The sequence below is a fragment of the Pelophylax lessonae genome (assembly GCF_965119305.1).
Source record: "Pelophylax lessonae genome assembly, chromosome: 3".
Classification (NCBI taxonomy): Eukaryota; Metazoa; Chordata; class Amphibia; order Anura; family Ranidae; genus Pelophylax; species Pelophylax lessonae.
In genome coordinates this window covers 488,727,726-488,750,850 of record NC_138770.1, presented here as the reverse complement: position 1 = coordinate 488,750,850, position 23,125 = coordinate 488,727,726, and the positions used below count along the sequence as shown (strand labels likewise).

Here is a 23,125-nt window from a genome sequence, read left to right as displayed (position 1 = left end):
ATTTAGGTGTAAAAGAAAGAAAGCGGGGTGGTTTGGTATGACGTGTTCCATAAATTTTTGTGTCATTCTACAGACTTTCTGACCAGAAGTGAGAGAGCTCAGGACAGGTCCAAAAGATATGTAGGAGAGTACCCACATTCCCATGAAAGCGCCAGCAATGATCTGATGAATCAGGGAAGCATCTGTGGAGTCCACCAGCACTTTTTCTTGCGCAGCTGCAGAGGAGGAGGATTCATCCTCACTGTTAGAGCACTCAGGGTGCGTAGATGCAGACCCAGTGGGCGGACTCACGTCTGCGGCGGCCAAATCCCCCTCAGACTCTGAAGAGGCAGAGGATACAGGTAAAGGCAGGAGGGCGCTTCTTACTGGGCCGCTTTTGAAGGGCCATATCAACTTTGGACATTAGGGACTGCAGGACCGCCATCATGGCCGCCAGGGCAGACTGAGACCCAGAGGGTCTTGCAGCTTCAGAGAGTGGATAAGGTGGTGAAACTTGCTCCAGGGACACCATGGTTAACCCAGGGACCACCCGCAATAACTTTGCTACAAGAATCTCCCCCCCCCCCCGCTGCAGCAGAGGTACTACATCTCCCAGCGCAGCAGAGGCGGTGCTATAGCAGAAAGAGGGAGCTGCACACACACAGGGACTCACCATCACCGACTTAAGGACACAGAGCGCCAAGCTGCTTGCCATGCGGCAAACAGAAAGGAAGAGGAAGCGCAGTCACTGGCACTAGAGGCCCACTGCCGCATCACCTATCCACAAGCTACAAGAAAATGGCCGCCACATTGACTTGAATGGAAAACTTCGAAAAACATGGCCACCGGACTACACAAACATAGCCTCCGAAGCTCAGAATAGCCATCCACAGGAAAATGGAGGCGCCGCGCGACACACAGGACCCCCAACAGCCCCTCGGGTATCTGTAGCCTGCCAGGGGGGCCCTAACAGGGACCCCCACCCATGACATTTACCACATAAAAATGTTAGTGTGAACCACCAGCTGCGCACTTCCTGCCCCCTCCAGTCCATCACCGCATGACACCCCCAAAATGAGAATAGCCTGACCAACCCGGGAGGGGGGGGGGGACTATTGGAGGTAGGTGAGGGTGATTTGTGCAAGGGGACCCCGCTAGTGAGGGGGAGGAGAGTCTATGTGGGAAGAAAGGGCACATGGGGGGCCTAGCAACCCAAGGGAAGGACTCATGTCCACCCCAACAATTCCCCAGAGGAGAGGGGGGACACTACTCACCACACCTGGGAACCGAGCGGGCACCACTCCAGGCGATCCACCACACCATCTTGGAATAGGGGTGCTGCGGGCAGAGCTACGTTGGTACGTAGAGGTTGTGACTAGGGCTACGCATTCTCGCGAGGTGTTTCACCCGCCTGCCATCTCCCGTCCAATGGGGCTATGTCGCGGCCAACCTAGCACGGAGCTAATGTTAGGTTGTGCTCGCTGGCCAGACTGGGAAGACCATAAGGCTCTAGGATATCCTGTGCGTTGTCCAGTCCGGCAGCTGATTGTAGTTCTCACAGGAACAGAAAATAATAAGAAAAAAATTCTGTTTAAAAAGAAAGAAATGGCAGGACCAGAGATCCCAGCAAGGAAGTAGGTCCTTACTCCTGACTAGGCAGAAAAAAACTGAAGTTCTAGCAGGAAGTGGGAGTATACCCCCTAGGACTGCCCTATAGGCGTAGTCCAACTTGTTTCTGCCTAGTGTCCTACTCCTATGGAGAGCAGCATAACCCAAGGGTCAAAAAGATTTTCTTTGACTTTCGATGATTAATGATAAACAGGACAAATAGAGGGTAAATCTCTTTAATGGGGACACAGACAACAAAAAAAAAAAAAAAAAAAAGACCATGTGTTCTAATCTCTCTCTGCTCTATCCAAAATTATAAAAAGCCTTTAGTTATACTTTAACCACATCCTGCCCGGCCTATAGCAAAATGATGGCCGAGTGGTGGTTTATTTGTTCTGACTGGACGTCATATGACACCCTTCAGAACATGCCGCTTGTGCTCAACGCAGCGATCAGTGGTGCGGTGCATCACTCAGACACACCGCATCTCCGGCTCTTTACCATGTGATCAGTTGTGTTCAATCACAGCGTAAATAGGAAGTGCTGGTTATTGGCATTCCTCTACTCACACTGACAGCGCATGACTAGAGGAGAGCCGATAAGCGGCTTTGCTGACAAGGGGGAGTTTGCGCTGATAATCAGTGCCATGATTATCAGTGCAGCCCCATTAGCAATGCCTGCCAGTGCGCACCAGTGCCGCCTATTGTAGGTCGGCGATGCCTCATTAGTACCTATCAGTGCCACCTCATCAGCGCACATCAGTGAAGGAGAAACATTACTTATTTACAAAATGTTATAACAGAAACGAAGAGCAAAAAATAAAAAACTCAGTGGTGATTAAATACCACCATAAGAAAGCTCTATTTGTGCGGAAAACAAATGATAAAAATTTTGTTTGGGTATAGCGTTGCATGACCGCGCATTTGTCATTCAAAGTGTGACAGCGCTAAAAGATGAAAACTGGCCTGAGAAGAAAGGGGGTGAAAGTGCCCTGTATTGAAGTGGTTCATTCTCTAACATGATAAAATTACCTCAAGTACAGGTCTTCGCAGATTGGGTTTCCAGCCAAATTGTTTTGATAGTAATAAGCCAATAATACGGCCAACTTCCTGAAAAACATAACAAAATATAAGAAATTAGTTGATAATTGCCCTGTCTTTTAAGGAATTACATTTGCAATACTCCCAATTACATTTGATGTTCTACAAAAAAATCATACAGATGGATTATGCAACAAACAGGAATAGAATTACAGCTACATATCCATTCATCCATTACATGTTGCGTGTCTCATCTAACAATCACATCCATATCTCCCTGCATTCTTCACCAGACATATCTGCTCCACTCTGGATGCCTTTCCCACCGCTAACAAACTTCTACCCTAACCTGCTACTTCTATTTATACCAAACTCACCTGCCACCATCCAATTCTCCCTACCCGATACCCATGCCCCTGACATTCATAGCTACATAAAAATATACTAATAGTCAACAACAAGTACGAAAATTAAGAATCAGACCCCTAGAATATATATTTGAGTCTTTTAATCAATTCTTCAGTATGCTTAATTATTAAAGCCCTATGCTACACTTTCTGAATCATTCCCTTGACCTAGAATCATATTATAATTGGGATAATGAATGTAAACAATATACAAAATGTCTTGCTACTGGGAACTCTATTTATTTGCCCCTTAAATATTTATGCAAGGCTTTCCTTAGCTTTCTGTACATACTAATGTTTATCACAGAAAGTCACCTGACTTGTGTCTCCAAAATTGGGTCTATTCTAGCTACTCATGTAGTCTTCCCCTGATCAATTTTTTTTTTCTATACTGTATCTCAGATGCTACACTTTTTTTTTTTTTGGTGTCAGAAAAAAGTAGGTTTATTGAACAGACTTGTAATTAAATATCATTACATGGACATCATTGAATCAGACACGTTACAGTGATATAAAGCAAGGATATGCAAATAAAAGAGGAATCCCAGGAAAGTAACAGACAGCGGAAAATAATATGTATTTGTATATGGAAAAAAAATTATATGTATTTGTATATGGAAAAAAATGATATGTATTTGTATATGGAAAAAAATGATATGTATTTGTATATAGAAAAAAATTATATGTATTTGTATATAGAAAAAAATTATATGTATTTGTATATGGTAATCAAACGCATAAAAGGATGACATACACATGACGACATAACATGGAATAACCTAAACTAAAAAACTGGAACAAATCCCTCAGAGCCTTGAGGGCTAAAAAGAAACCAACATTTGACTTTGGGGCCACAAAATCTATGGAGCTCCATTACCTATACAGACCCATCATCAAAATTCCCGCTTATTCAAAGTAGGAAACTAACTCTGAAGAAGTCTGTCTCTAACCAGCTGGTGAGGTGCAAAACCTGGAACATCCAACCATGGGTGCCACATAGAGTAGAATTTACGGTGGACATTTCTAGGTTAATAGGCCAGTTTTTCTCGTATTAGCAAATTGTTTACTTGCACCTCCCACTGCTGTCTGGTAGGCACCCAGGAAACAATCCAGAATAGATCAGCTTACAAGCGATATACAACAAACATAAAAGCGCAACATGGACTTGTAGAGTGAAGGATTCCTCCTCTAATGCACCCAGCAGATACACGATAGAATCCTTCGGAATTTTGAACAAACACTTGCGATATCGTGTCTAAGACCTTTGTCCAATAACGGACTAGTTTAGGGCATTTCCATAACATATAAATGAGATCACCATGACCACGCTCACATTTTGGACACAAAGAAGTGCTCCATTTCCCCCACCTATGTAGTTGGACTGGTGTTCTTTGGACTCTGTGTAGGAGAAACATATGGGAAAGCTTAAGAGAGAACGACACAGACTAGCGGGGCAGACAAAGTTCCCAGGTCCCCCCATCAATGAAACCTGTGTCTTTCTACCATCCCTTCCTGCAAGGAAATGGGTTAGGGCCCCGAAGGGCAGTGAGGAGGATAGAGTAGCTTCTAGAAATTATTGCTTTTTTGTCTCTCCAAAAACACATCCCGAATCATGGGATGATCAATTGGATAGAGCCGAGAGAGTCATGACTGCGATTGAAAAGCATGCTGCAGCTATCACTAAAATTGATCTTCAGTTTGTAAGTCAAGACAGATTTAAGAATAAAGCCATTATACAACTGAGAGACATAGCGTAATCCCACACTTTCCCAGTCTTGAATACCCTCTAATTTAAGCAATTATGTATAGTTAGAATTACGCTATAATGCTGTATGTGGTAAGAAACCCTGTACTCCCAACATATTTGTAACATAAGACCACAACGTCGTTAATAAGGCAATCGTTGGAGCCCTAGGGACTAGGTGCATAAATCCCATCTCTAAATGAGTGAGAGCGGAGTTATCCGCCCCATTGGGGATAATAATATTACAAATGGGCTCCAGAGGGTCTACATAACCCCCAGCTGCTGCAACAGAGAGAAGATATTAGGCCCTAGAGTGGGGAACCGCCATGTCTCCCTGATCTTTGCCATATTGTAAGGTCGATAGGCCAATGTGGGCCATTTGTTTTGCGCCAGAATAGCTCTCTAAACTCATTAGTTATACGAATGAACCAGCTTTGTGGTATCCAAACTGGGGAGTTGTGCATGTGTGTGTGTATATATATATATATATATATATATATATATATATATATATATATATACACACACAGTGGGTACGGAAAGTATTCAGACCCCCTTAAATTTTTCACTCTTTGCTATATTGCAGCCATTTGCTAAAATCATTTAAGTTCATTCTTCTTCCTCATGAATGTACACATAGCACCCCATACTGACAGAAAAACACAGAATTGTTGACATTGTTGCAGATTTATTAAAAAAGAAAAACTGAAATATCACATGGTCCTAAGTATTCAGACCCTTTGCTCAGTATTTAGTAGAAGCCCCCTTTTGATCCAATACAGCCAGGAGTCTTTTTGGGAAAGATGCAACAAGTCTTTCACACCTGGATTTGGGGATCCTCTGCCATTCCTCCTTGCAGATCCTCCCCAGTTCTGTCAGGTTGGATGGTAAATGTTGGTGGACAGCCATTTTTAGGTCTCTCCAGAGATGCTCAATTGGGTTTAAGTCAGGGCTCTGGCTGGGCCATTGAAGAACAGTCACGGAGTTGTTGTGAAGCCACTCCTTCGTTATTTTAGCTGTGTGCTTAGGGTCATTGTCTTGTTGGAAGGTAAACCTTCGGCCCAGTCTGAGGTCCAGAGCACTCTGGAGAAGGTTTTTGTCCAGGATATCCCTGTACTTGGCCGCATTCATCTTTCCCTCAATTGCAACCAGTCGTCCTGTCCCTGCAGCTGAAAAACACCCCCACAGCATGATGCTGCCACCACCATGCTTCACTGTTGGGACTGTATTGGACAGGTGATGAGCAGTGCCTGGTTTTCTCCACACATACCGCTTAGAATTAAGGCCAAAAAGTTCTATTTTGGTCTCATCAGACCAGAGAATCTTATTTCTCACCATCTTGGAGTCCTTCAGGTGTTTTTTAGCAAACTCCATGCGGGCTTTCATGTGTCTTACACTGAGGAGAGGCTTCCGTCGGGCCACTCTGCCATAAAGTCCCGACTGGTGGAGGGCTGCAGTGATGGTTGACTTTCTACAACTTTCTCCCATCTCCTGACTGCATCTCTGGAACTCAGCAACAGTGATCTTTGGGTTCTTCTTTACCTCTCTCACCAAGGCTCTTCTCCCCCGATAGCTCAGTTTGGCCGGACGGCCAGCTCTAGGAAGGGTTCTGGTCGTCCCAAACATCTTCCATTTGAGGATTATGGAGGCCACTGTGCTCTTAGGAGCCTTAAGTGCAGCAGAAATCTTTTTGTAACCTTGGCCAGATCTGTGCCTTGCCACAATTCTGTCTCTGAGCTCTTCAGGCAGTTCCTTTGACCTCATGATTCTCATTTGCTCTGACATGCATTGTGATCTGGAAGGTCTTATATAGACAGGTGTGTGGCTTTCCTAATCAAGTCCAATCAGTATAATCAAACACAGCTGGACTCAAATGAAGGTGTAGAACCATCTCAAGGATGATCAGAATAAATGGAAAGCACCTGAGTTAAATATATGAGTGTCACAGCAAAGGGTCTGAATACTTAGGACCATGTGATATTTCAGTTTTTCTTTTTTAATAAATCTGCAACAATGTCAACGATTCTGTGTTTTTCTGTCAGTATGGGGTGCTATGTGTACATTCATGAGGAAGAAGAATGAACTTAAATGATTTAAGCAAATTGCTGCAATATAACAAAGAGTGAAAAATTGAAGGGGGTCTGAATACTTTCCGTACCCACTGTATATATATATATATATACACACACACACACACACACACACACACACATATATATATATATACACACACACACACACACACACACACACACACATGTACACACACACATATATACATACACACACACACACACACACAACATGAACATGAAGCCTGATTTATTCCAATATAAAAGCCTGATAGGGCAAAAGCATTAATAAGGGACATAACAGTCTGTAGAGTGCCTTGAGTGTCACCCAAATACAGCAGGGTATCATCGGCATACAATGATACAACATCTGTTCCCGTTCTCCTCTGAAGTCCAACTATAATATCTTCTGTACGCAACCAGGTTGTTATAGGCTCCAGAGCAACAGCAAACAATAGGTGTGACAGTGGGCATCCCTGCCGGGTGTATATATATATATATATATATATATTAGTGGAAAAGGTTCTGATAATTCCCCATTCACCCTAATCCTAGCTGAAGGGTTAGCATATAGCACCTTGACCCATTTAATAAAGTTAGTGCCCAGGCCCATGTGCTTTAGAACTGCCCAAAGGTAAGGCCATTTAACGCCGGTGATGGCCTTAGCTGAATCCAGAGAGAAAATAGCACGATTGTCGGATTATCAACCAGTATTTGTAGGTTCAGAAAGTATCCTAAGATTCTGGGCAGTCAGCGGGGCATTAAGCTGTCTGACATCCGAGGCTGACAAGCGAGGCAGTGTACAACCATCAAGGAAATCGCTAATCTCTAACTGGAGGGCTGTACTTTAGAAGAGTATAAATTCATGTAGAATGTACAAAACATCCTGACAATGTCAGCCGTTTGTGTATGGAGCAAACTCCTATTGTCAGACATAGTGGTAATAAATTAGGAGGCCTGCTGTGATTTTCCTAGAGTTGCCAACATATGCCCAGTAGTCTCCCCTTCCTCAAAATGTTTTTGTTAAAGAGAAAAAAAAAACTGGACTTTTGACTCCTTTTCTCTTAAGTTCATTGACGGACGCAGTTCTCTGATCCCCATCAGTAGGGTTATACTGCCTCCTACAGGAGTAGGACACTAGGCAGAAAAAAAGTTCTGGCTATGCCTATGGGCAGTCCCGGAGGGTACATCCTCTCTCTTTCTGCATAGGATGTCAGTTTTGTATCAAAGCAGTGTCAGAAAGTAACACCAACCCAACTCAAAATAGAGGGGCGGGTGCTGCGTCCGTCAATGAACTTAAGAGAAAAGGATTTTACGGTAAGTCTATCGTTCATTGACAGACACAGTTCTCTGATCCATATCAGTAGGGACATCCCAAAGTAGTGCCATAAAGTCAGGGGTGGGAACAGCAGAAAAGAACAAGTCCCCAAGGCTAAATATAGCCGACCAGTCAACATAGGACTCATCAGAACAAAAGATGAGGCCCACCTGAAACAAACAGTAAACACCCTCAAGGAAGGCCAAAAGCCCTCCAGACAGCAGCCAGCAAAAACTTTACGGCCAAAAAGAGGCATCTGCAAATGCCAGCACATCCACCTCATAAAATTTGGTAAAGGTGTGAACAGACGACCAGGTAGCCGTCTTGCAACCTGAAGCACAGATGCCTGTATGGCAAAAGGCCCAGGAAGCACCAGGTGCCCGAGTAGAATGTGCCGAAACAGGGAAAGGTAGGACCTGACCCTTAAATGAATAAGCTTGCACCACCGACTGTCCGATCCAATTGAAAATAGTCACAGCAGACACAGGCAGCCCTGTTCTTGGGCCATGCGTGAGTACAGAGAGCAAACCTAAATTACAAAAAGACTCAGTAGTCGCCAAATAAACTTTGAGTGCCCGAACTCTAACCAGAGTATGCAACGCACACTCCTTAGGATTTGGGGGCTTAGGACACAAGATGGTAATACAATTTCCTCGTGCAAGTGAACACTAGAAACCACCTTCGGAGGGAAGGATGGATCCGCACGAAGTACCACTTGTCTCCATGAACCAATATATAGAGAGAACGACAGGACAATGTCGCCAGTGCCGACACCCTGCACGCAGAGTGACAGCAACCAAGAAGGCCACCATCTGTAACAAGGTAGGTAAGGGATACCCTCCATACTCGCAAATGGAGGGTCTTCAAGAACCGACTGCATCAAATCAAGGTCCCCAGTTGGTGACGGAGGTCACACCGGAAGTACCAAGTGTCGCACCACCTGGAAGAAGTTACGCACCAGGGAAGAAAATTAACAAAAGCCGAAACCTGACCCTTGACCGTACTCAAGGCCAACTTTCGATTAACTCCCCGTTGAAGGAAGCCAAGATCCGGCCACCTAGTAAGAGCGAGGGGGAGCCCAAGGAGACTCACACCACGCTATATACGACTTTCTCGCATGATGAATAAATCATCCTAGAAGACGCTTCCCGCGCTTTAAGCAGGGTGGGAATCACTATAGCAGACAATCCTCTGTCCTTCAGCACCTGGCTTTCAACAGCCAACCCGGCAAGCCAGCGACCGTAAAACCGGATAGGAGATTGGCCCTGGAGACAATAAATCCTCCCTGAGAGGAATTCTCCAAGGAGCGTCTGCTGCTAGCCTGACCAGGTCGGTGTACCAAGCTCGGCGAGGCCAGTCCAAGCCACGAGAATGACCGAAATCCCTTCAACCTCGATCCTGCGAAGGATTCTTGGCAACTTGAGAGGAGGAAAGGCAGACAGCAGTCAATACTGACCTTGACCCATCCGTGATCACTCTCACAAGACCATGCCGGAGTCAGCCTTGCGCAGGTGACTATGCTAAACTTCTCAGCATCGTTCATGTTGAACTTAGCGAATGTTCTTGCCTATGCCTATGGTGCCACCATAGCACCCGCCAGAGGGTCCCGGGAGCCGGCCACAACCTCTGCACTATCCTGTAGGTGCGACACCAACAGGTCCATGTCTGGAGTGCCCCCAACGAAGGCACAACTGCTGGAACACCTCCGGATGAAGGACCATTCCCCTGCATCCAATGCCTGTCGACTGAGGCAATCCACCAGCCAATTTTTCCATACCTGGAAATGGAACAGCAGAGAGCTGAAACAAGGCGCTCTGCCCAATAAAAAATGGTCACTTCCAAGGCCGCAAGGACACCCTTGGTGCCCCCTTGGTGAATGACATAAGCCACGGGCCGTGGCGTAGATGAACGTGCACCAGACAGCTGCAGGTGCCCGATCCAGTGAACTAGACAAAGCCGGAACGCTCTCAGCTCCAGGACATTGATCAGTAACTTGGATCCTCCAGGGACCATACTCCCAAAGCAGAGAATCTGCTGAGGACTCCTCCCCACCCAGATAGGCTTGCATCCGCGGTGACAATTATCCAGTAAAAAAGGGGAGGAAGGATTCCAGATCAAGATCCGAAAGTCTAGAGAGTTTGGATTATATTCCCATTCGAGAAGGATTGCCTTCTGGGGGATCCCTGAGAGAGATTTAGTGAAAGGGACTGTCTCGAAAGACGACGCCATCAGTCCCAGAACTCGCATGCAGGTACGAAGGGACGACCATGTGCGGGACAGTAACAGTTGAATCGCAGTCTGAAGTTCCAACACCCTGACTGAGGACAAGTCCAAAGTCAGGCACAGATAGTCCAGTCTCATGGAAGGGACCAGGGATGACTTCTGAAGGTTCAGAACCCACCTGAACTCCTCCAGAGTTCTCATGGTGACTTCCAACTTCGTTGTCAGCACCGTAGGGGACTCCACACGGAGAAGCAGATCGGCCAGAAAACAAGGACGGATATGCCCCGCTGCCTCAACAGCGCCAGGTCCGGAGCAAACACCTTTGTGAAGACCCGAGTAGCAGAAGCGAGACCAAGGGGTAACGCCACAAACCAATAGAGATCCTTCCCCACGGCAAAAAACAGAGAACCAGTAGGTGTCCTGAACATAACGGGATGTGAAGGTAGGCATCTTGATGTCTATGGAGGCCAGGAATCCCCCAGATGTAGGGAAGCCACCATCGTGCGAACCGATACCGTCTTGAATTTTTGATCCGCACGGAACCATCAAAGGGCCAGTAGGTCCAGCTTGTTGAACGAGAGCCTGAAATGCCCCACAGATCGCCAGCAAGCGATCCGGGGACAGCCGTACATTGAAAGGGAAAACCTTACCGGAAAAAAACGGATCTTGCAACTACACCGCATGACCTCCTGAACCCAGCTGCCTAGGACTCGGGCCAGCCGCAGGTCTGAGAACCGGCAAGGATGTCCCCCCCCCCCACCCCCTATTATGGGTGAGGACGCACCTTCAGGCCGACTAGGCCTTGTCCGCAGGTCTGTAAAAAAATGATCTCTTGTTCGCCAGACCAGGGTCGTTTGGAACCACCCAAGGAAGTCTTGAAGGACTTTGCCACATCGACTGTCTCCGAGGGACGAAGAAACTGTTTGTGACCCGAAAGGGAGGGACCCCGTCTGCAACGAAGGCCCTTACCCTTGTTAGCCTGTGGAAGAGAAGCACTCTTCCCCCCATGAGACACTTATATAATATCATCCAGGGCAGCGCCAAACAGGCGATCTCCCTGAAAAGAGAGATCCATTATGGCCTTCTTAGAAGTTTGATCCACAGACCCCCCGCCAGCCCATCTACACCATCCATCTGTAGGAACCTCACCAAGGCAAACCCCCCCCCCCGCACCATCGGTCGAGCGACGGCACACTCCCCGGCCCCCCATGCGGCCTGCAAAACAAGGTCCCAGCCCCAGGTAGGCCCAAACAGTCCCCCACGTGGAGGGCGGGGGGGATAGGGTCACAACAGGACAGCCCGGCATAGTTGCTTGAAGATCTCACAGGAAAAAATTCCTGAGAAAAAGGCTAGCTAAAAAAAATCTACATAAAAAAATACTTTGTCAGGACCAAAGATCCCAGCAAGGAACTAGGTCCTTATTCCTAACTAGGCACATTAAAACTGACATCCTATGCAGGGAGAGATGGTGTACCCTCCGGGACTGCCCATAGGCGTAGCCAGAACTTTTTTTCTGCCTAGTGTCCTACTCCTGTAGGGGGCAGTATAACTCTACTGATATGGATCAGAGAACTGCATCTGTCAATGAACTATAGAGAAAAGCTTATTTTCTGCCAGTTGCAGTGCCAACTGCATAGACATTGATTGGACCTCCAACCAGGCCCCTTCGGTATCATCATTGGGATTGGACACTGTCATTTTTAATGAAGTAAAACACATTCCGTATTTTTTTGTCTGAATTTGGGCCTATCTTAATTGCTGACCAATTGGCCTTTTTTTTGTAACTGTATCACAGGTGCTATGCTCTAACTTTTTTTCAGAAAATTACCTACCTTGTGTGTTTAGGATAACTTTACCGGTTTAATGGTCCTCAATTGGCCAATTTTTTGTTTTACCCACTGTTTCTCACACATTTTTATCACAGAAATACATCTGTCTAGTATCTTTGAATTTTGTATTTGTCAGGGTGCCAGGAAACCAGACCACACGAAGATGCAAGTAAAATAAAGCGATTTATTTATGCAACAATAATAATCACACAGCAAGAGAGGAGCAAAATCAAAAACAGCCGAACCAAGTTCGAAAGCAGGTAGTCATCCAAGCAGGGATCGAGTTCAGGAACAGGTAGTCATCCAAGCCGAGATAGAGTCCAGCTGCGGGTAGTCTGTGAAGCCGGGTCGTCTGCCGATGCGGAATCCAGAGCCAGCAAGGTCGTCAGCCAAGCCAAGTCATGCACGGAGAAACCACAGAGACCGGAGGACTGCTAGAAGTGATGCACCTGGGAGCACAAACGCAAGGGCAAGGTCTGAAAGCCATCAGGTTATATATATAGTCAGGTGTGCAACATCATCACTGAGCGATGCCCAGGCAGCAGACAAGTGATGATGCAAACAGAGTTTATAAGAGACAGCAGTGTGGACATGTCCAAGATGGCTGCCAACAGGAAAGCAAAGTAAGACTTTGACAGTATTATTGAAAAAGCCCACAAATTGGCCTTCTGCTGGACAATTCTTTTGAAATTGTATATCGGACAGAACACGATCAAGCTAAATTTACACCTGCAATTCGGGCCTGCTGTGGCTCTCAGAAGCTAGGTGCAGCCACACGCTCTGTACATTATACTGACAGGTCACCACCAGCCAAAAATATTTACAACGCTATGTGCAACCAGCGATTACCAGCGCTGATGACTGCTGAACACACACAAAGATAAACAAAAAATGATAATCGACAAGAGAATTTGCACTTTTAATAAGTTATAAGCTATCCTACTACCAAGAAGGAAATGTGGTTATGATGCCAAAGAAAAGTCTGTTTTGTTATACTAATACTGCCACACTGCTTTAACCACACCACAACCACCTCATTCATGTAATGTTCTACATGGAATAAAATGTGGCAACTAAGGTTGCCTTGGATCTGGGCTGAACATAGGCTTTCCGTGTTTAACCACTTTACCACCGGAGGATTTTGCTGTCTTACGTCCAGGCCACTTTTGCGATTCAGCACTGTGCGACTTTAACTGACAATTGCGCGGTCATGCAACGCCATACCCAAACGTCCTTTTTTTTCCCCACAAACAGAGCTTTCTTTTGGTGGTATTTGATCACCTCTGCGCTTTTTATTTTTTGCGATATTAATAAAAAAATGCGAAAATTTTGAAAAAATAATATTTTTCTACTTTGACAGTTAAAAAATATCCAATATACTGTATAAAATTTTTGTCATATTTAGGCCAAAATGTATTTAGCTACATGTCTTTGACAAAAAAATTCTCAATGAGTGTATTTTTAACTGCTTTAAGACCAGAATATTTTACCCCATTCCTGACCAGGCCATATTTTGCGATTCGGCACTGTGCAGGGATATGTCCACAAAGACCCCAGTACTTTACCACCTTCAGAGAAAACCTCCTGAATCGGTCTGTGCAGCAGGAAAGTGAGAGACACAGGGTATGACATCAGCATGGCATGTGAAAGGTCACGCTTCCTGTGTAACTCCATAGGGCTACACAAAAATGTCTGCCAATGCAAGTCTATGGGAAGCACAGGGAAAATGGCTGCCCCATACAAGTCAATGGGGAAAAAAAAAAGTTATATTGCCCACACTAAAGATGGCGGTGCCCACGGTCCACAATTGCGCCCCCCAGGGAGTGGGCAGGGCACAGGGCCGAGTAGCCTGACAGGCCAGGAGGATCTTTTGAGAAGTCCAGGTCCCATTATCCCCAGGAGAAGGCCCACGTTCCCCCCCCCCCCCCAAGACAACCAAGGGACAAGGGGGGCTGCATTTACTCACCATACCATGGACCGGGTGGGCTCCGCTCTGGACAGAACACCTCCCACCCAGAGCGACTCAGGGCGTTCCAGGTGGTCGCATCGACATCCACTCTCAGGCTTGTCCCCATCCAAAAAAAAGGGGCTCTGCCGTGGGGAGGCCTAGTGCGGGACTATAACCTGCTCATGCTCGTAGGCCAGGCTGGGAGACCTTAAGGATCTAGATTATTCAGTGCGAAAACCTCAGCCGGCATTGCTTGTAGATTACCAGGAGGATCCCCCTGAACACTAACTAGCAAAGTGAGTAAAGATAAATAAAACAAAATATATTAAAATATATACATAAAAAAAAAAAAAAAAACTGAGACTGAAGTTCCAGCAGGAAACCTAGGTCCTACTCCTTCACTAGGCAGAAAAACAGTTTTGCTGGAGCAGGGTGTGTGGGGTTATGCCTATAGGGACAGCCCCGTGGGAATGGTGAATTGCTTTTTTTCCTGCCTAGTACTACTCCTGCAGGGGGCAGCATAACCCAATGGATAAGTATGAGAGCTGCATCTGTCAATGGACGATGGAGAAAATGGCCTGATCATTAAGGGGGCAAATCCTTCCAGTCCAGAACTGGTTAAACTGTATTAAATGTGCTCCCCAAACTTACCGAAAAGAGTGCTTGATCTTGGAGGGTTTGAAGTTTAGACTCGGAGGTAAAGGCTCCTAAGAAAGAGTTTTTTTTTTTTACTTTCTTCTGTGGGAAAAAAGAAACTTTACTTCTGTGACAGCTTTGTTGAATTTGTTAAGGTGCCTCACTTCCTTCAAAGGGCATTAGTGTGAGGCATCTTTTACAGGCAGCTTCAGCTTACCAGGCTTCGAGCCACAAGATTATGTACATGTGAATGGAAATCAGAGCCATTCCGGAGATTTGTGTCATAACTTGTTCTAGGGCCGCCACACAAAAAAGCAGGCCAGAAAATAGTTACTGTGATTCCTCAGTTTAAGTTTTATATTCTGGAATGCAAAATCATGTTGATTGTTCATTGCCCTAGTCTGGTAAGATGCAGTTTGAAAGACAAATTGCAGCAATAGCTGGTTGCAGAGCTGGACCTGCAAGGATAAAGAGAACCTTTAGGAACATAGTTACATATAGTTACATAGTAGGTGAGGTTGAATAAAGACAATAGTCCATCCAGTTCAACCTGTGTAGGTGTGTGTGGCTGTAATCATCTCACATACCCCTGAATGTTCTTATCCTTGAGATGCACGTCCAATAGTCTTTTGAAAGCCACCATACTACCCGCAGAAACCACCTCTTGTGGTAGAGAATTCCACAATCTTGTAGCCCTAACAGTAAAGAACCCCCCACGTTGCCTGAGGTTAAAACGCTTCTCCTCTAATCGCATTGTATGCCCCGAGTCCTCATGCAATCCCTTCGACTGAACAGCTTTTTTTCTAAGCGGAGATCCCCATTGAGATATTTAAAAATTGCTATCATGTCCCCCCTCAGGCGTCTCTTCTCCAGGGAGAATAAATCAAGCGATTGCAGACGCTCTTCATAATCAAGGTCCTCCAATCCCCTAATTAGTTTTGTTGCCCTTCTCTGGACTTTCTACAGCTCCAACACATCCCTTCTGAGGACTGGCGACCAGAAGTGGACAGAATACTCCAGATGCGGTCGGACCAGAGTTTTATAAAGTGGAAGGATTATAGTCTTATCTCTGGAATAAATGGATTTTTGTAAGAACTTACCGTAAAATCCTTTTCTCTTAAGCTCATTGACAGACGTAGTCTTCTTGATTCTCAAGAGCTGGGTTATGTTGTCTCTGCAGGAGTAGGACTAGGCAGAAAGACAAAACGTTCTGGCTCCACCTTAGGGGCAGTCCCTGAGGGTATATCCTCCCTCTCTCTGCTACAGGGAATCAGTTCTGTTTAAAGCAGTACAGAGAATTTAACCCAACCCAACTCAATGATAGAGGGGCGGGTACTACGTCTGTCAATGAGCTTAAGAGAAAAGGATTTTACGGTAAGTTCTTACAAAAATCCATTTTTCTCTATCGCTCATTGACAGACGTAGTCTTCTTGATTCTCAAGAGCTGGGACATCCAGAAGTAGTGCCACAAATGAGGGGTGGGATTGACAAAATCAAATCCAATCTAGAAGGCCCAACCGGTGCCAAACTAGAAGTTTTAAAGGCTCATTATAAACAAAGAATGAGACTAAAGAAAAAATTTTCCAACGGAAAAAAACCCTCGAGGTAGACCACTGGTCTCCTCAAATTGCGGCCTGCAAAACCTTGCGGCCAAATGAGGCATCAGACGATGCCATTACATCAACTTTATAATGTTTAGAAAAGGTATGCACCGACGACCAGGTAGCCGCCTTGCACACCTGGACCACTGACGCCTGATGGCGAAAGGCCCATGACGCACTAAGTGCCCGAGTGGAGTGCGCCTTAACAGGGAACGGGGGCTCCCGACCCTTAATAGAATAAGCCTGCACTACCGTCTGTCTGATCCATCTGGAAATGGTCGCGGCAGATGCAGGCAACCCCTTTTTGGGTCCATCTGGGATCACAAAAAGTGAATCCGTCTTGCGAAACGAGTCTGTCGTTTTCAAGTATACCCTGATCGCCCGGACCACATCCAAGGAGTGTAAAGCAAACTCCCGAGGATGACTGGGCTTAGGACACAGGGAAGGTAATACAATTTCTTCATTCAGATGAAATTCTGAAACCACTTTTGGTAGGAAGGATGGATTCGGACGAAGAACCACCTTATCTCTATGAACCACCAGATATGGTGAACGACAAGATAATGCGGCCATTTCTGACACCCTGCGTGCAGAAGTAATAGCCACCAAGGAGGCCACCTTCTGGGACAACGTGGGTAGAGGAATCTCCCTAATATCTTCAAAGGGAGGTTTCTGAAGAACCGACAACACTAAATTAAGATCCCAGGGGGGTAACGGCGCGTGCACTGGCGGAGCCAGATGTCGCACCCCCTGGATGAAGTTCCGCACCAAGGAATGAGTAGCCAAAGGCTTCTGAAAGAAGATGGCTAATGCTGAGACCTGACCCTTGATAGTACTCAAGGCCAGTTTCTGCTCAACCCCTTGTTGCAGAAAAGCCAATATTCGACTAATCGAATAAGACCGAGGACGGAACCCCAAAGGTTCACACCATGCAATGTAGGACTTCCATGTGCGATGATAAATCTTTCTGGAAGTCGCTTTCCTTGCTTCAACTAGAGTAGGAATAACTGAAGCTGACAAACCTTTGTCCTTCAGCACCTGGGTCTCAATAGCCAGGCCGTTAAAGCCAGCGATCGTAAAGCAGGATGGAAGATCGGTCCCTGAGACAGTAGATCCTAACTGAGAGGAAGTCTCCATGGGACGTCCGCCACCAGTCTGACCATGTCGGCGTACCAAGCTCGACGAGGCCAGTCCGGAGCTACCAGGATTACTGGGATTCCTTCCTCCTCTATCCTGCGAAGAAGTCTTGGCAGTAACGCGAGAGGAGGGAAGGCATATATTAGCTGGTATTGCCCCCACGGGGCGATCAGTGCGTCTGCGGTTTCTGCTAGAGGATCGCGGGAGCGAGCCACGAATCTCTGAACTTTCCTGTTGAATCGTGATGCCAACAGATCCACATCCGGGGTGCCCCACCGTAGGCACAACTGGTGAAAAACGTCTGGATGGAGGGACCATTCCCCCTGATCCAGGGTCTGACGGCTGAGATAATCTGCCTGCCAATTCTCCACCCCCGGAATGAACACCGCAGAGATTGCTGGAACAAATCGTTCCGCCCAGCGAAGAATGCAAGCCACTTCTTTGGCCGCTCGGACACTCTTGGTGCCCCCCTGGTGATTGACATAAGCCACGGCCGTGGCATTGTCCGACTGGATCCGAACCGGGCTGCCCTGGAGCTGCTCGGTCCAGTGGATCAGACAAAGTCTGATCGCTCTCAGTTCCAATACATTTATCGGTAACCTGGATTCTTCCGGGGACCAAAGTCCCTGGACAGATAACTGACCAAGAATTCCTCCCCATCCGGATAGACTGGCATCCGTGGTCACTATCGTCCAATATATTGGCAGAAATGACTTTCCCTGGCTGAGCATTGGAGACCGAAGCCACCAAACCAGAGACTCTCTGGTCTGTTTGCTCAATCGTATCTGATTGTCCAGGGATTCCGGATTCCGATTCCATCTGAGAAGAATCTCTTGCTGAAGAATTCGTGTATGGGACTGGGCAAATGGGACTGCTTCGAAGGAAGCCACCATCAACCCCAGAACCCTCATGCAAGTCCGAAGGGAAGACCAGCTGTTGGACAGTAACAACTGGACTGCTGATTGAATCTTTCGGAGTTTCCCTACCGGAAGGAAAAACTCTTGTCCTGACTGGGTCTAGAATTAGACCCAGATATTCGAGCCTCTGGGTGGGAACCAGAAATGACTTTTGCTGGTTCACCAGCCACCCGAATTCCTGTAAAGAAATCATAGTAATTTCTATGTTTTGTAGCAAGGTCTGAGGAGACTCTGCATGAAGCAGAAGATCGTCTAGGTAACCTAGAATCGATATACCTCTTTGGCGCAGAAGTGCCAACATTGGGGCCAACACCTTTGTGAAGACCCGCGGAGCCGTGGCGAGACCGAAAGGTAACGCCACAAACTGATAGTGGTTCTCCTCTACGGAAAAGCGTAGAAAACGCTGATGTCCTGCGAAAATGGGAATGTGAAGATAGGCGTCCTTGATGTCTATGGACGCTAGGACATCCCCTGGATGCAGGAAGGCTGCTACCGTGCGAATGGACTCCATTCTGAATCTTCTTATGTTGACGAAAGAATTGAGTGCTCTTAAGTCCAGAATTGGACGCACTTTGCCCTCTTTCCTGGGTATTGTAAATAGGTTTGAATAAAACCCTTGAAACCGTTCTGTCCAAGGAACGTGGACTACCACTCCTTGTTGTAGTAGATCTGTGACTGCTCTCCGCAGATCTTCTAAACGATCTGAGGATAGTCGGATATTGGAAGGGAAGAATCGCGCCGGTGGGAGAGATCGAAACTCGATCTTGTACCCTGACCTTATGACTTCGCAAACCCATTTGTCCGGGATTCTGGAAAGCCATGGATCCGGGAACCGGCGAAGACGTCCCCCCACCCCAGTTATGGGTGGGGGCGCACCTTCAGGCTTTGGATGGTTTATCTTCAGGTCTGGAGGGGGCGGGCTTTTGCTTGCCCGACCAACGACCCCTGACGCCTCCTGCAGGAGCTTTGGAGGACTTAGTTTTTTCACCCGCTGGACGAAAAAACCTCTTGTGAGCAGAAAAAGAAGGCCCTCGTCTTTGACGAGTTCCTCTACCTTTAAAATTTTGCGGTAAAAAGGTGCTCTTTCCACCGGTGAGATCCTTAATGATCTCATCTAAGTTGGCTCCAAACAGACGCTCTCCTGAAAAGGGGATATTAGCCAATGCTTTTTTGGAACCTTGGTCGGCTAACCAACCTTTTAGCCACAGTGTACGCCTGAGAACCACTGCTGAGACTGATGCTCGCGCCATTAATGGAGTGGCGTCTAACGCCGCATCACACACAAACTGTAACCCCTGTATCATTTGTTCCAACAAATCTGATACCGCCTGAGGGACTTCTTCTAAGTCCCGGCGTAACCACTTGGTCCATTCAGTTACAGCCTGCGAAACCAGACCAATAGCTATTATAGGTCTGAAAGCTGATCCAATCAAGGAAAACATGGTGCGAGACATAGCTTCTATCTTGCGATCCACTGGATCTTTAAAAGACGGAGCGTCTTCTAAAGGAATAACCGTGGCTTTATTCAATCTAGCAATTGGTGAATCCACCACAGGTGGTTCTGTCCATTTCTTAATAAGGGTTTCCTCAAACGGATAACGCCTGTCAATGCGTTTAGAAATAGTAAACGTGCGTTTTGGCAGACGCCATTCTTCTTCGATTGGATTGCCAAAACATTTGGGCAATGGAAAAACCTTCGCCACTTTGATGCGTTTTTTAGTCCCAAAAGGGATCTCAGTTTCAGCTATTTCTGATGGAATACCCTGTAACCTTAAGGTCTCTTGAACAGATACAATGAGTGCGTTTACCAACGCTTCCTCTCGGGCTATGGCGGATGCCGAAACATCTTCCTCACTGTCTGAAGAGACAGGACCCGAGACACCAATCCCAGATAAAGTACCTGCAACTGCAGAAATAGGCTCAGAGTCTGAATCCGAGGTTTCAGATAATAAGGGGTTAGGCGGGGGTCGCTTTCTTGCGCCCTGTCCCTGACAAGCCACTTCCACCCGGGACACAAACGTTTCCATAATAGCTGACAATGATTCAATTGTCAATGGGGTGCTGGAGGATCCCGCAGACCCCTCGAGGGGATCCGGAGGAGATACATGAGTGGCAGGGTCCATGTTAATACAGGACACCTTTGCCAGCAAAAACAAAAAAACTTTTTCTTTTTTTTTTTTTTTTTTTTTTGTGTGTCTCCCCCTAGCGCAATAGCGCCCCTCAGAGTACCTGCTTCTCGATCCCAGAGAGAGAGAGAGGGACCCCCAAGGCTCACCAACCGATGCAGTGCAGTTTCCAACCAACTGCAGTCAGCGTCTGTCTTACACAGACTGGAAGGAGCTGTTTGCTTTTTCCGGGGTAGAAGGCGTGGCTCCGCCCCCTGTGTACGCCTTCCGGCGTTCCCAGCCCTCCACGAGGTAGCTGGGCTCACAAAACATGGCCGCCCCCATAGAAGAGACATAAGACTCCAAAAACATGGCGGCCGGCGTGACCTGAGGACATACATGCATACGGTCTACGGCAAAATGGCGGCGGACCGCCGATATCGTCTTCCCAGCACATCCACCTGCACTCTGCTAAGAGGTGACATATGGATCTACAGAGATACACTGCACATAAGGTAGGATTATACCTCCTATGTCTGCTGTAATGTTACAGTCTGCTGGGTAGAGTGTTAGCTCTTGAACCAAGTCCACTTCCCACAAACACATGCTGTATTACAAGGGGGACTTGTAAGTATCAGATATATACTGACCATATATGGAGGGGCCCATAATATATACTGCCTCATAATGAGGAAAAAAGGGAATGTTTACTCACCATACCGAACCGACAGGCACCCTCTCTTCACAATACCCTCTCCACCGGGGTGGGGGTTTGTGGACGCCTCGACTCTCTGGTACCTGGCGTCCAAGCGAGACTTTTAACTCGCAAAGTCAGTCCCTTCACTGGGACTCCGTCGCGGCCGACCCAGCGCGGAGCTCTGGTCTGCACGCGCTCGTAGGCAGAAACCGGGGTGACCACTGGATCTCAACATCCAGCCCGTCGCCCGGCCCCGCATACTTACTTGAATATGTCGCGGCCGACCAAGCGCAATGCCATGGTCTGCGCGCGCTCGTAGGCCGGCTGGGGTGACCACAAGTGTCGCCCAGTCCGGCATTTTTGCTTGAAGATCTCACAGGAAAAAACACTGGAGAAACTACCTAAAAAATGTCTTTTTCTTAAAGAAAAAAAGTCTTGCCAGGACCAAAAGATCCCAGCAAGGAACTTAGGTCCTTACTCCTGACTAGACAGAAAAAAACTGATTCCCTGTAGCAGAGAGAGGGAGGATATACCCTCAGGGACTGCCCCTAAGGTGGAGCCAGAACGTTTTGTCTTTCTGCCTAGTCCTGCTCCTGCGGAGACAACATAACCCAGCTCTTGAGAATCAAGAAGACTACGTCTGTCAATGAGCGATAGAGAAACATCCCTTTCTTTATGCATGATAATATTCTGCTAGCTTTGGCAGCTGCCGCTTGACATTGCATGCTGTTGCCTAGTCTATCATCAACCAAGACTCCTAGATCCTTCTCCATTTTTGATTCCCCCAAGGGTTCCCCTCCTAACGTGTATTGTGCTTTTACGTTTCTAGTCCCCAAGTGCAAAACCTTACACTTCTCTACGTTAAACCTCATTTGCCAAGTCGTTGCCCACTCCGTTATTTTGTCCAAGTCCTCCTGTAGGATATCTGCTTCATGCTGTGCAGTTATTGCCCTGCCCAATTTTGTGTCATCTGCAAAAACTGATATCGAACTACTGATCCCGTCCTCAATGCTGTTTATGAATAAATTGAACAAGGTTGGTCCCAGGACTGAGTCCTGGGGCACCCCGCTTACTACCTCAGACCAGTCTGAGTATGCGCTGTTTATTACCACCCTTTGGACATGTCCTTTTAGCCAGTTCCGTATCCAAAAGCAAACCCTGCTGTCGATACCTGCAGACCTTATTTTATAAATTAAGCGCTTATGGGGAACTGTATCAAACGCCTTAGCGAAATCTAGGTACACCACATCCACTGGTCTGCCCCTATCTAGCTCACAGCTCACCTCCTCGTAGAATGCTAATAGATTGGTTTGATCGGGGGCGGGTCAGTGTGATCATGTGAGAGCTCGGTGGTGAGCTCGCTCTCTCCCCACCCAGCTGGACACGCTAACAAGCCGACACGAGCTGACACAAGCGGACACGCCAGACATGCTTTGAGCAGATAGCTCCGGTAACTCCTTGTATTGAAGCGCCCTATAGCCTGAAGCCGCCCGGGTCTCAGGAAGGACTGCATAACCACCGCTGATCCGTCTGACCGTAGACCCGCATGGTGCTGCCTTACCTTGCTCTGTCCCAGTGAACGCCTCTTTGCCTTCTCCCGGAGCCACGCAGCGGGGGGTGATCGGGTTGGGTACCCTTGAATGGAGGGGGAAGACGGCGGCATCGCTGCGGCAACACTGGGCGGTCAGTAGGCTCCGGATACCAGAACACCCTCCTGCACAACACTTCCCTCCTTATGTACAGCATTGACAGAATGGCAAACAGATCAGCAGGAGATCAGCACGAGACCAGCGTCAAATTGGACATAACGAAACAGAGGTACAAAGGTGAAAGAAACCCCTTCTACGATCCAGAGACACCCCCA

General features: G+C 47.1%; 1 protein-coding gene across 1 annotated transcript in view; it reads right to left on the bottom strand.

Annotated features, from left to right (window-relative positions):
* The window catches only part of THUMPD2 (THUMP domain 2 tRNA and snRNA guanosine methyltransferase), a gene marked incomplete at its 3' end in the record, with an annotated part of 821,919 nt that overhangs the window by 530,395 nt on the left and 268,399 nt on the right, over positions 1 to 23,125 (bottom strand). Inside the window, exon 4 of the mRNA XM_082250943.1 lies at positions 2,619 to 2,696. Within this exon, the coding sequence (XP_082107069.1) occupies positions 2,619 to 2,696 (78 nt within the window). The remainder of the gene's footprint in view (positions 1 to 2,618; positions 2,697 to 23,125) is intronic.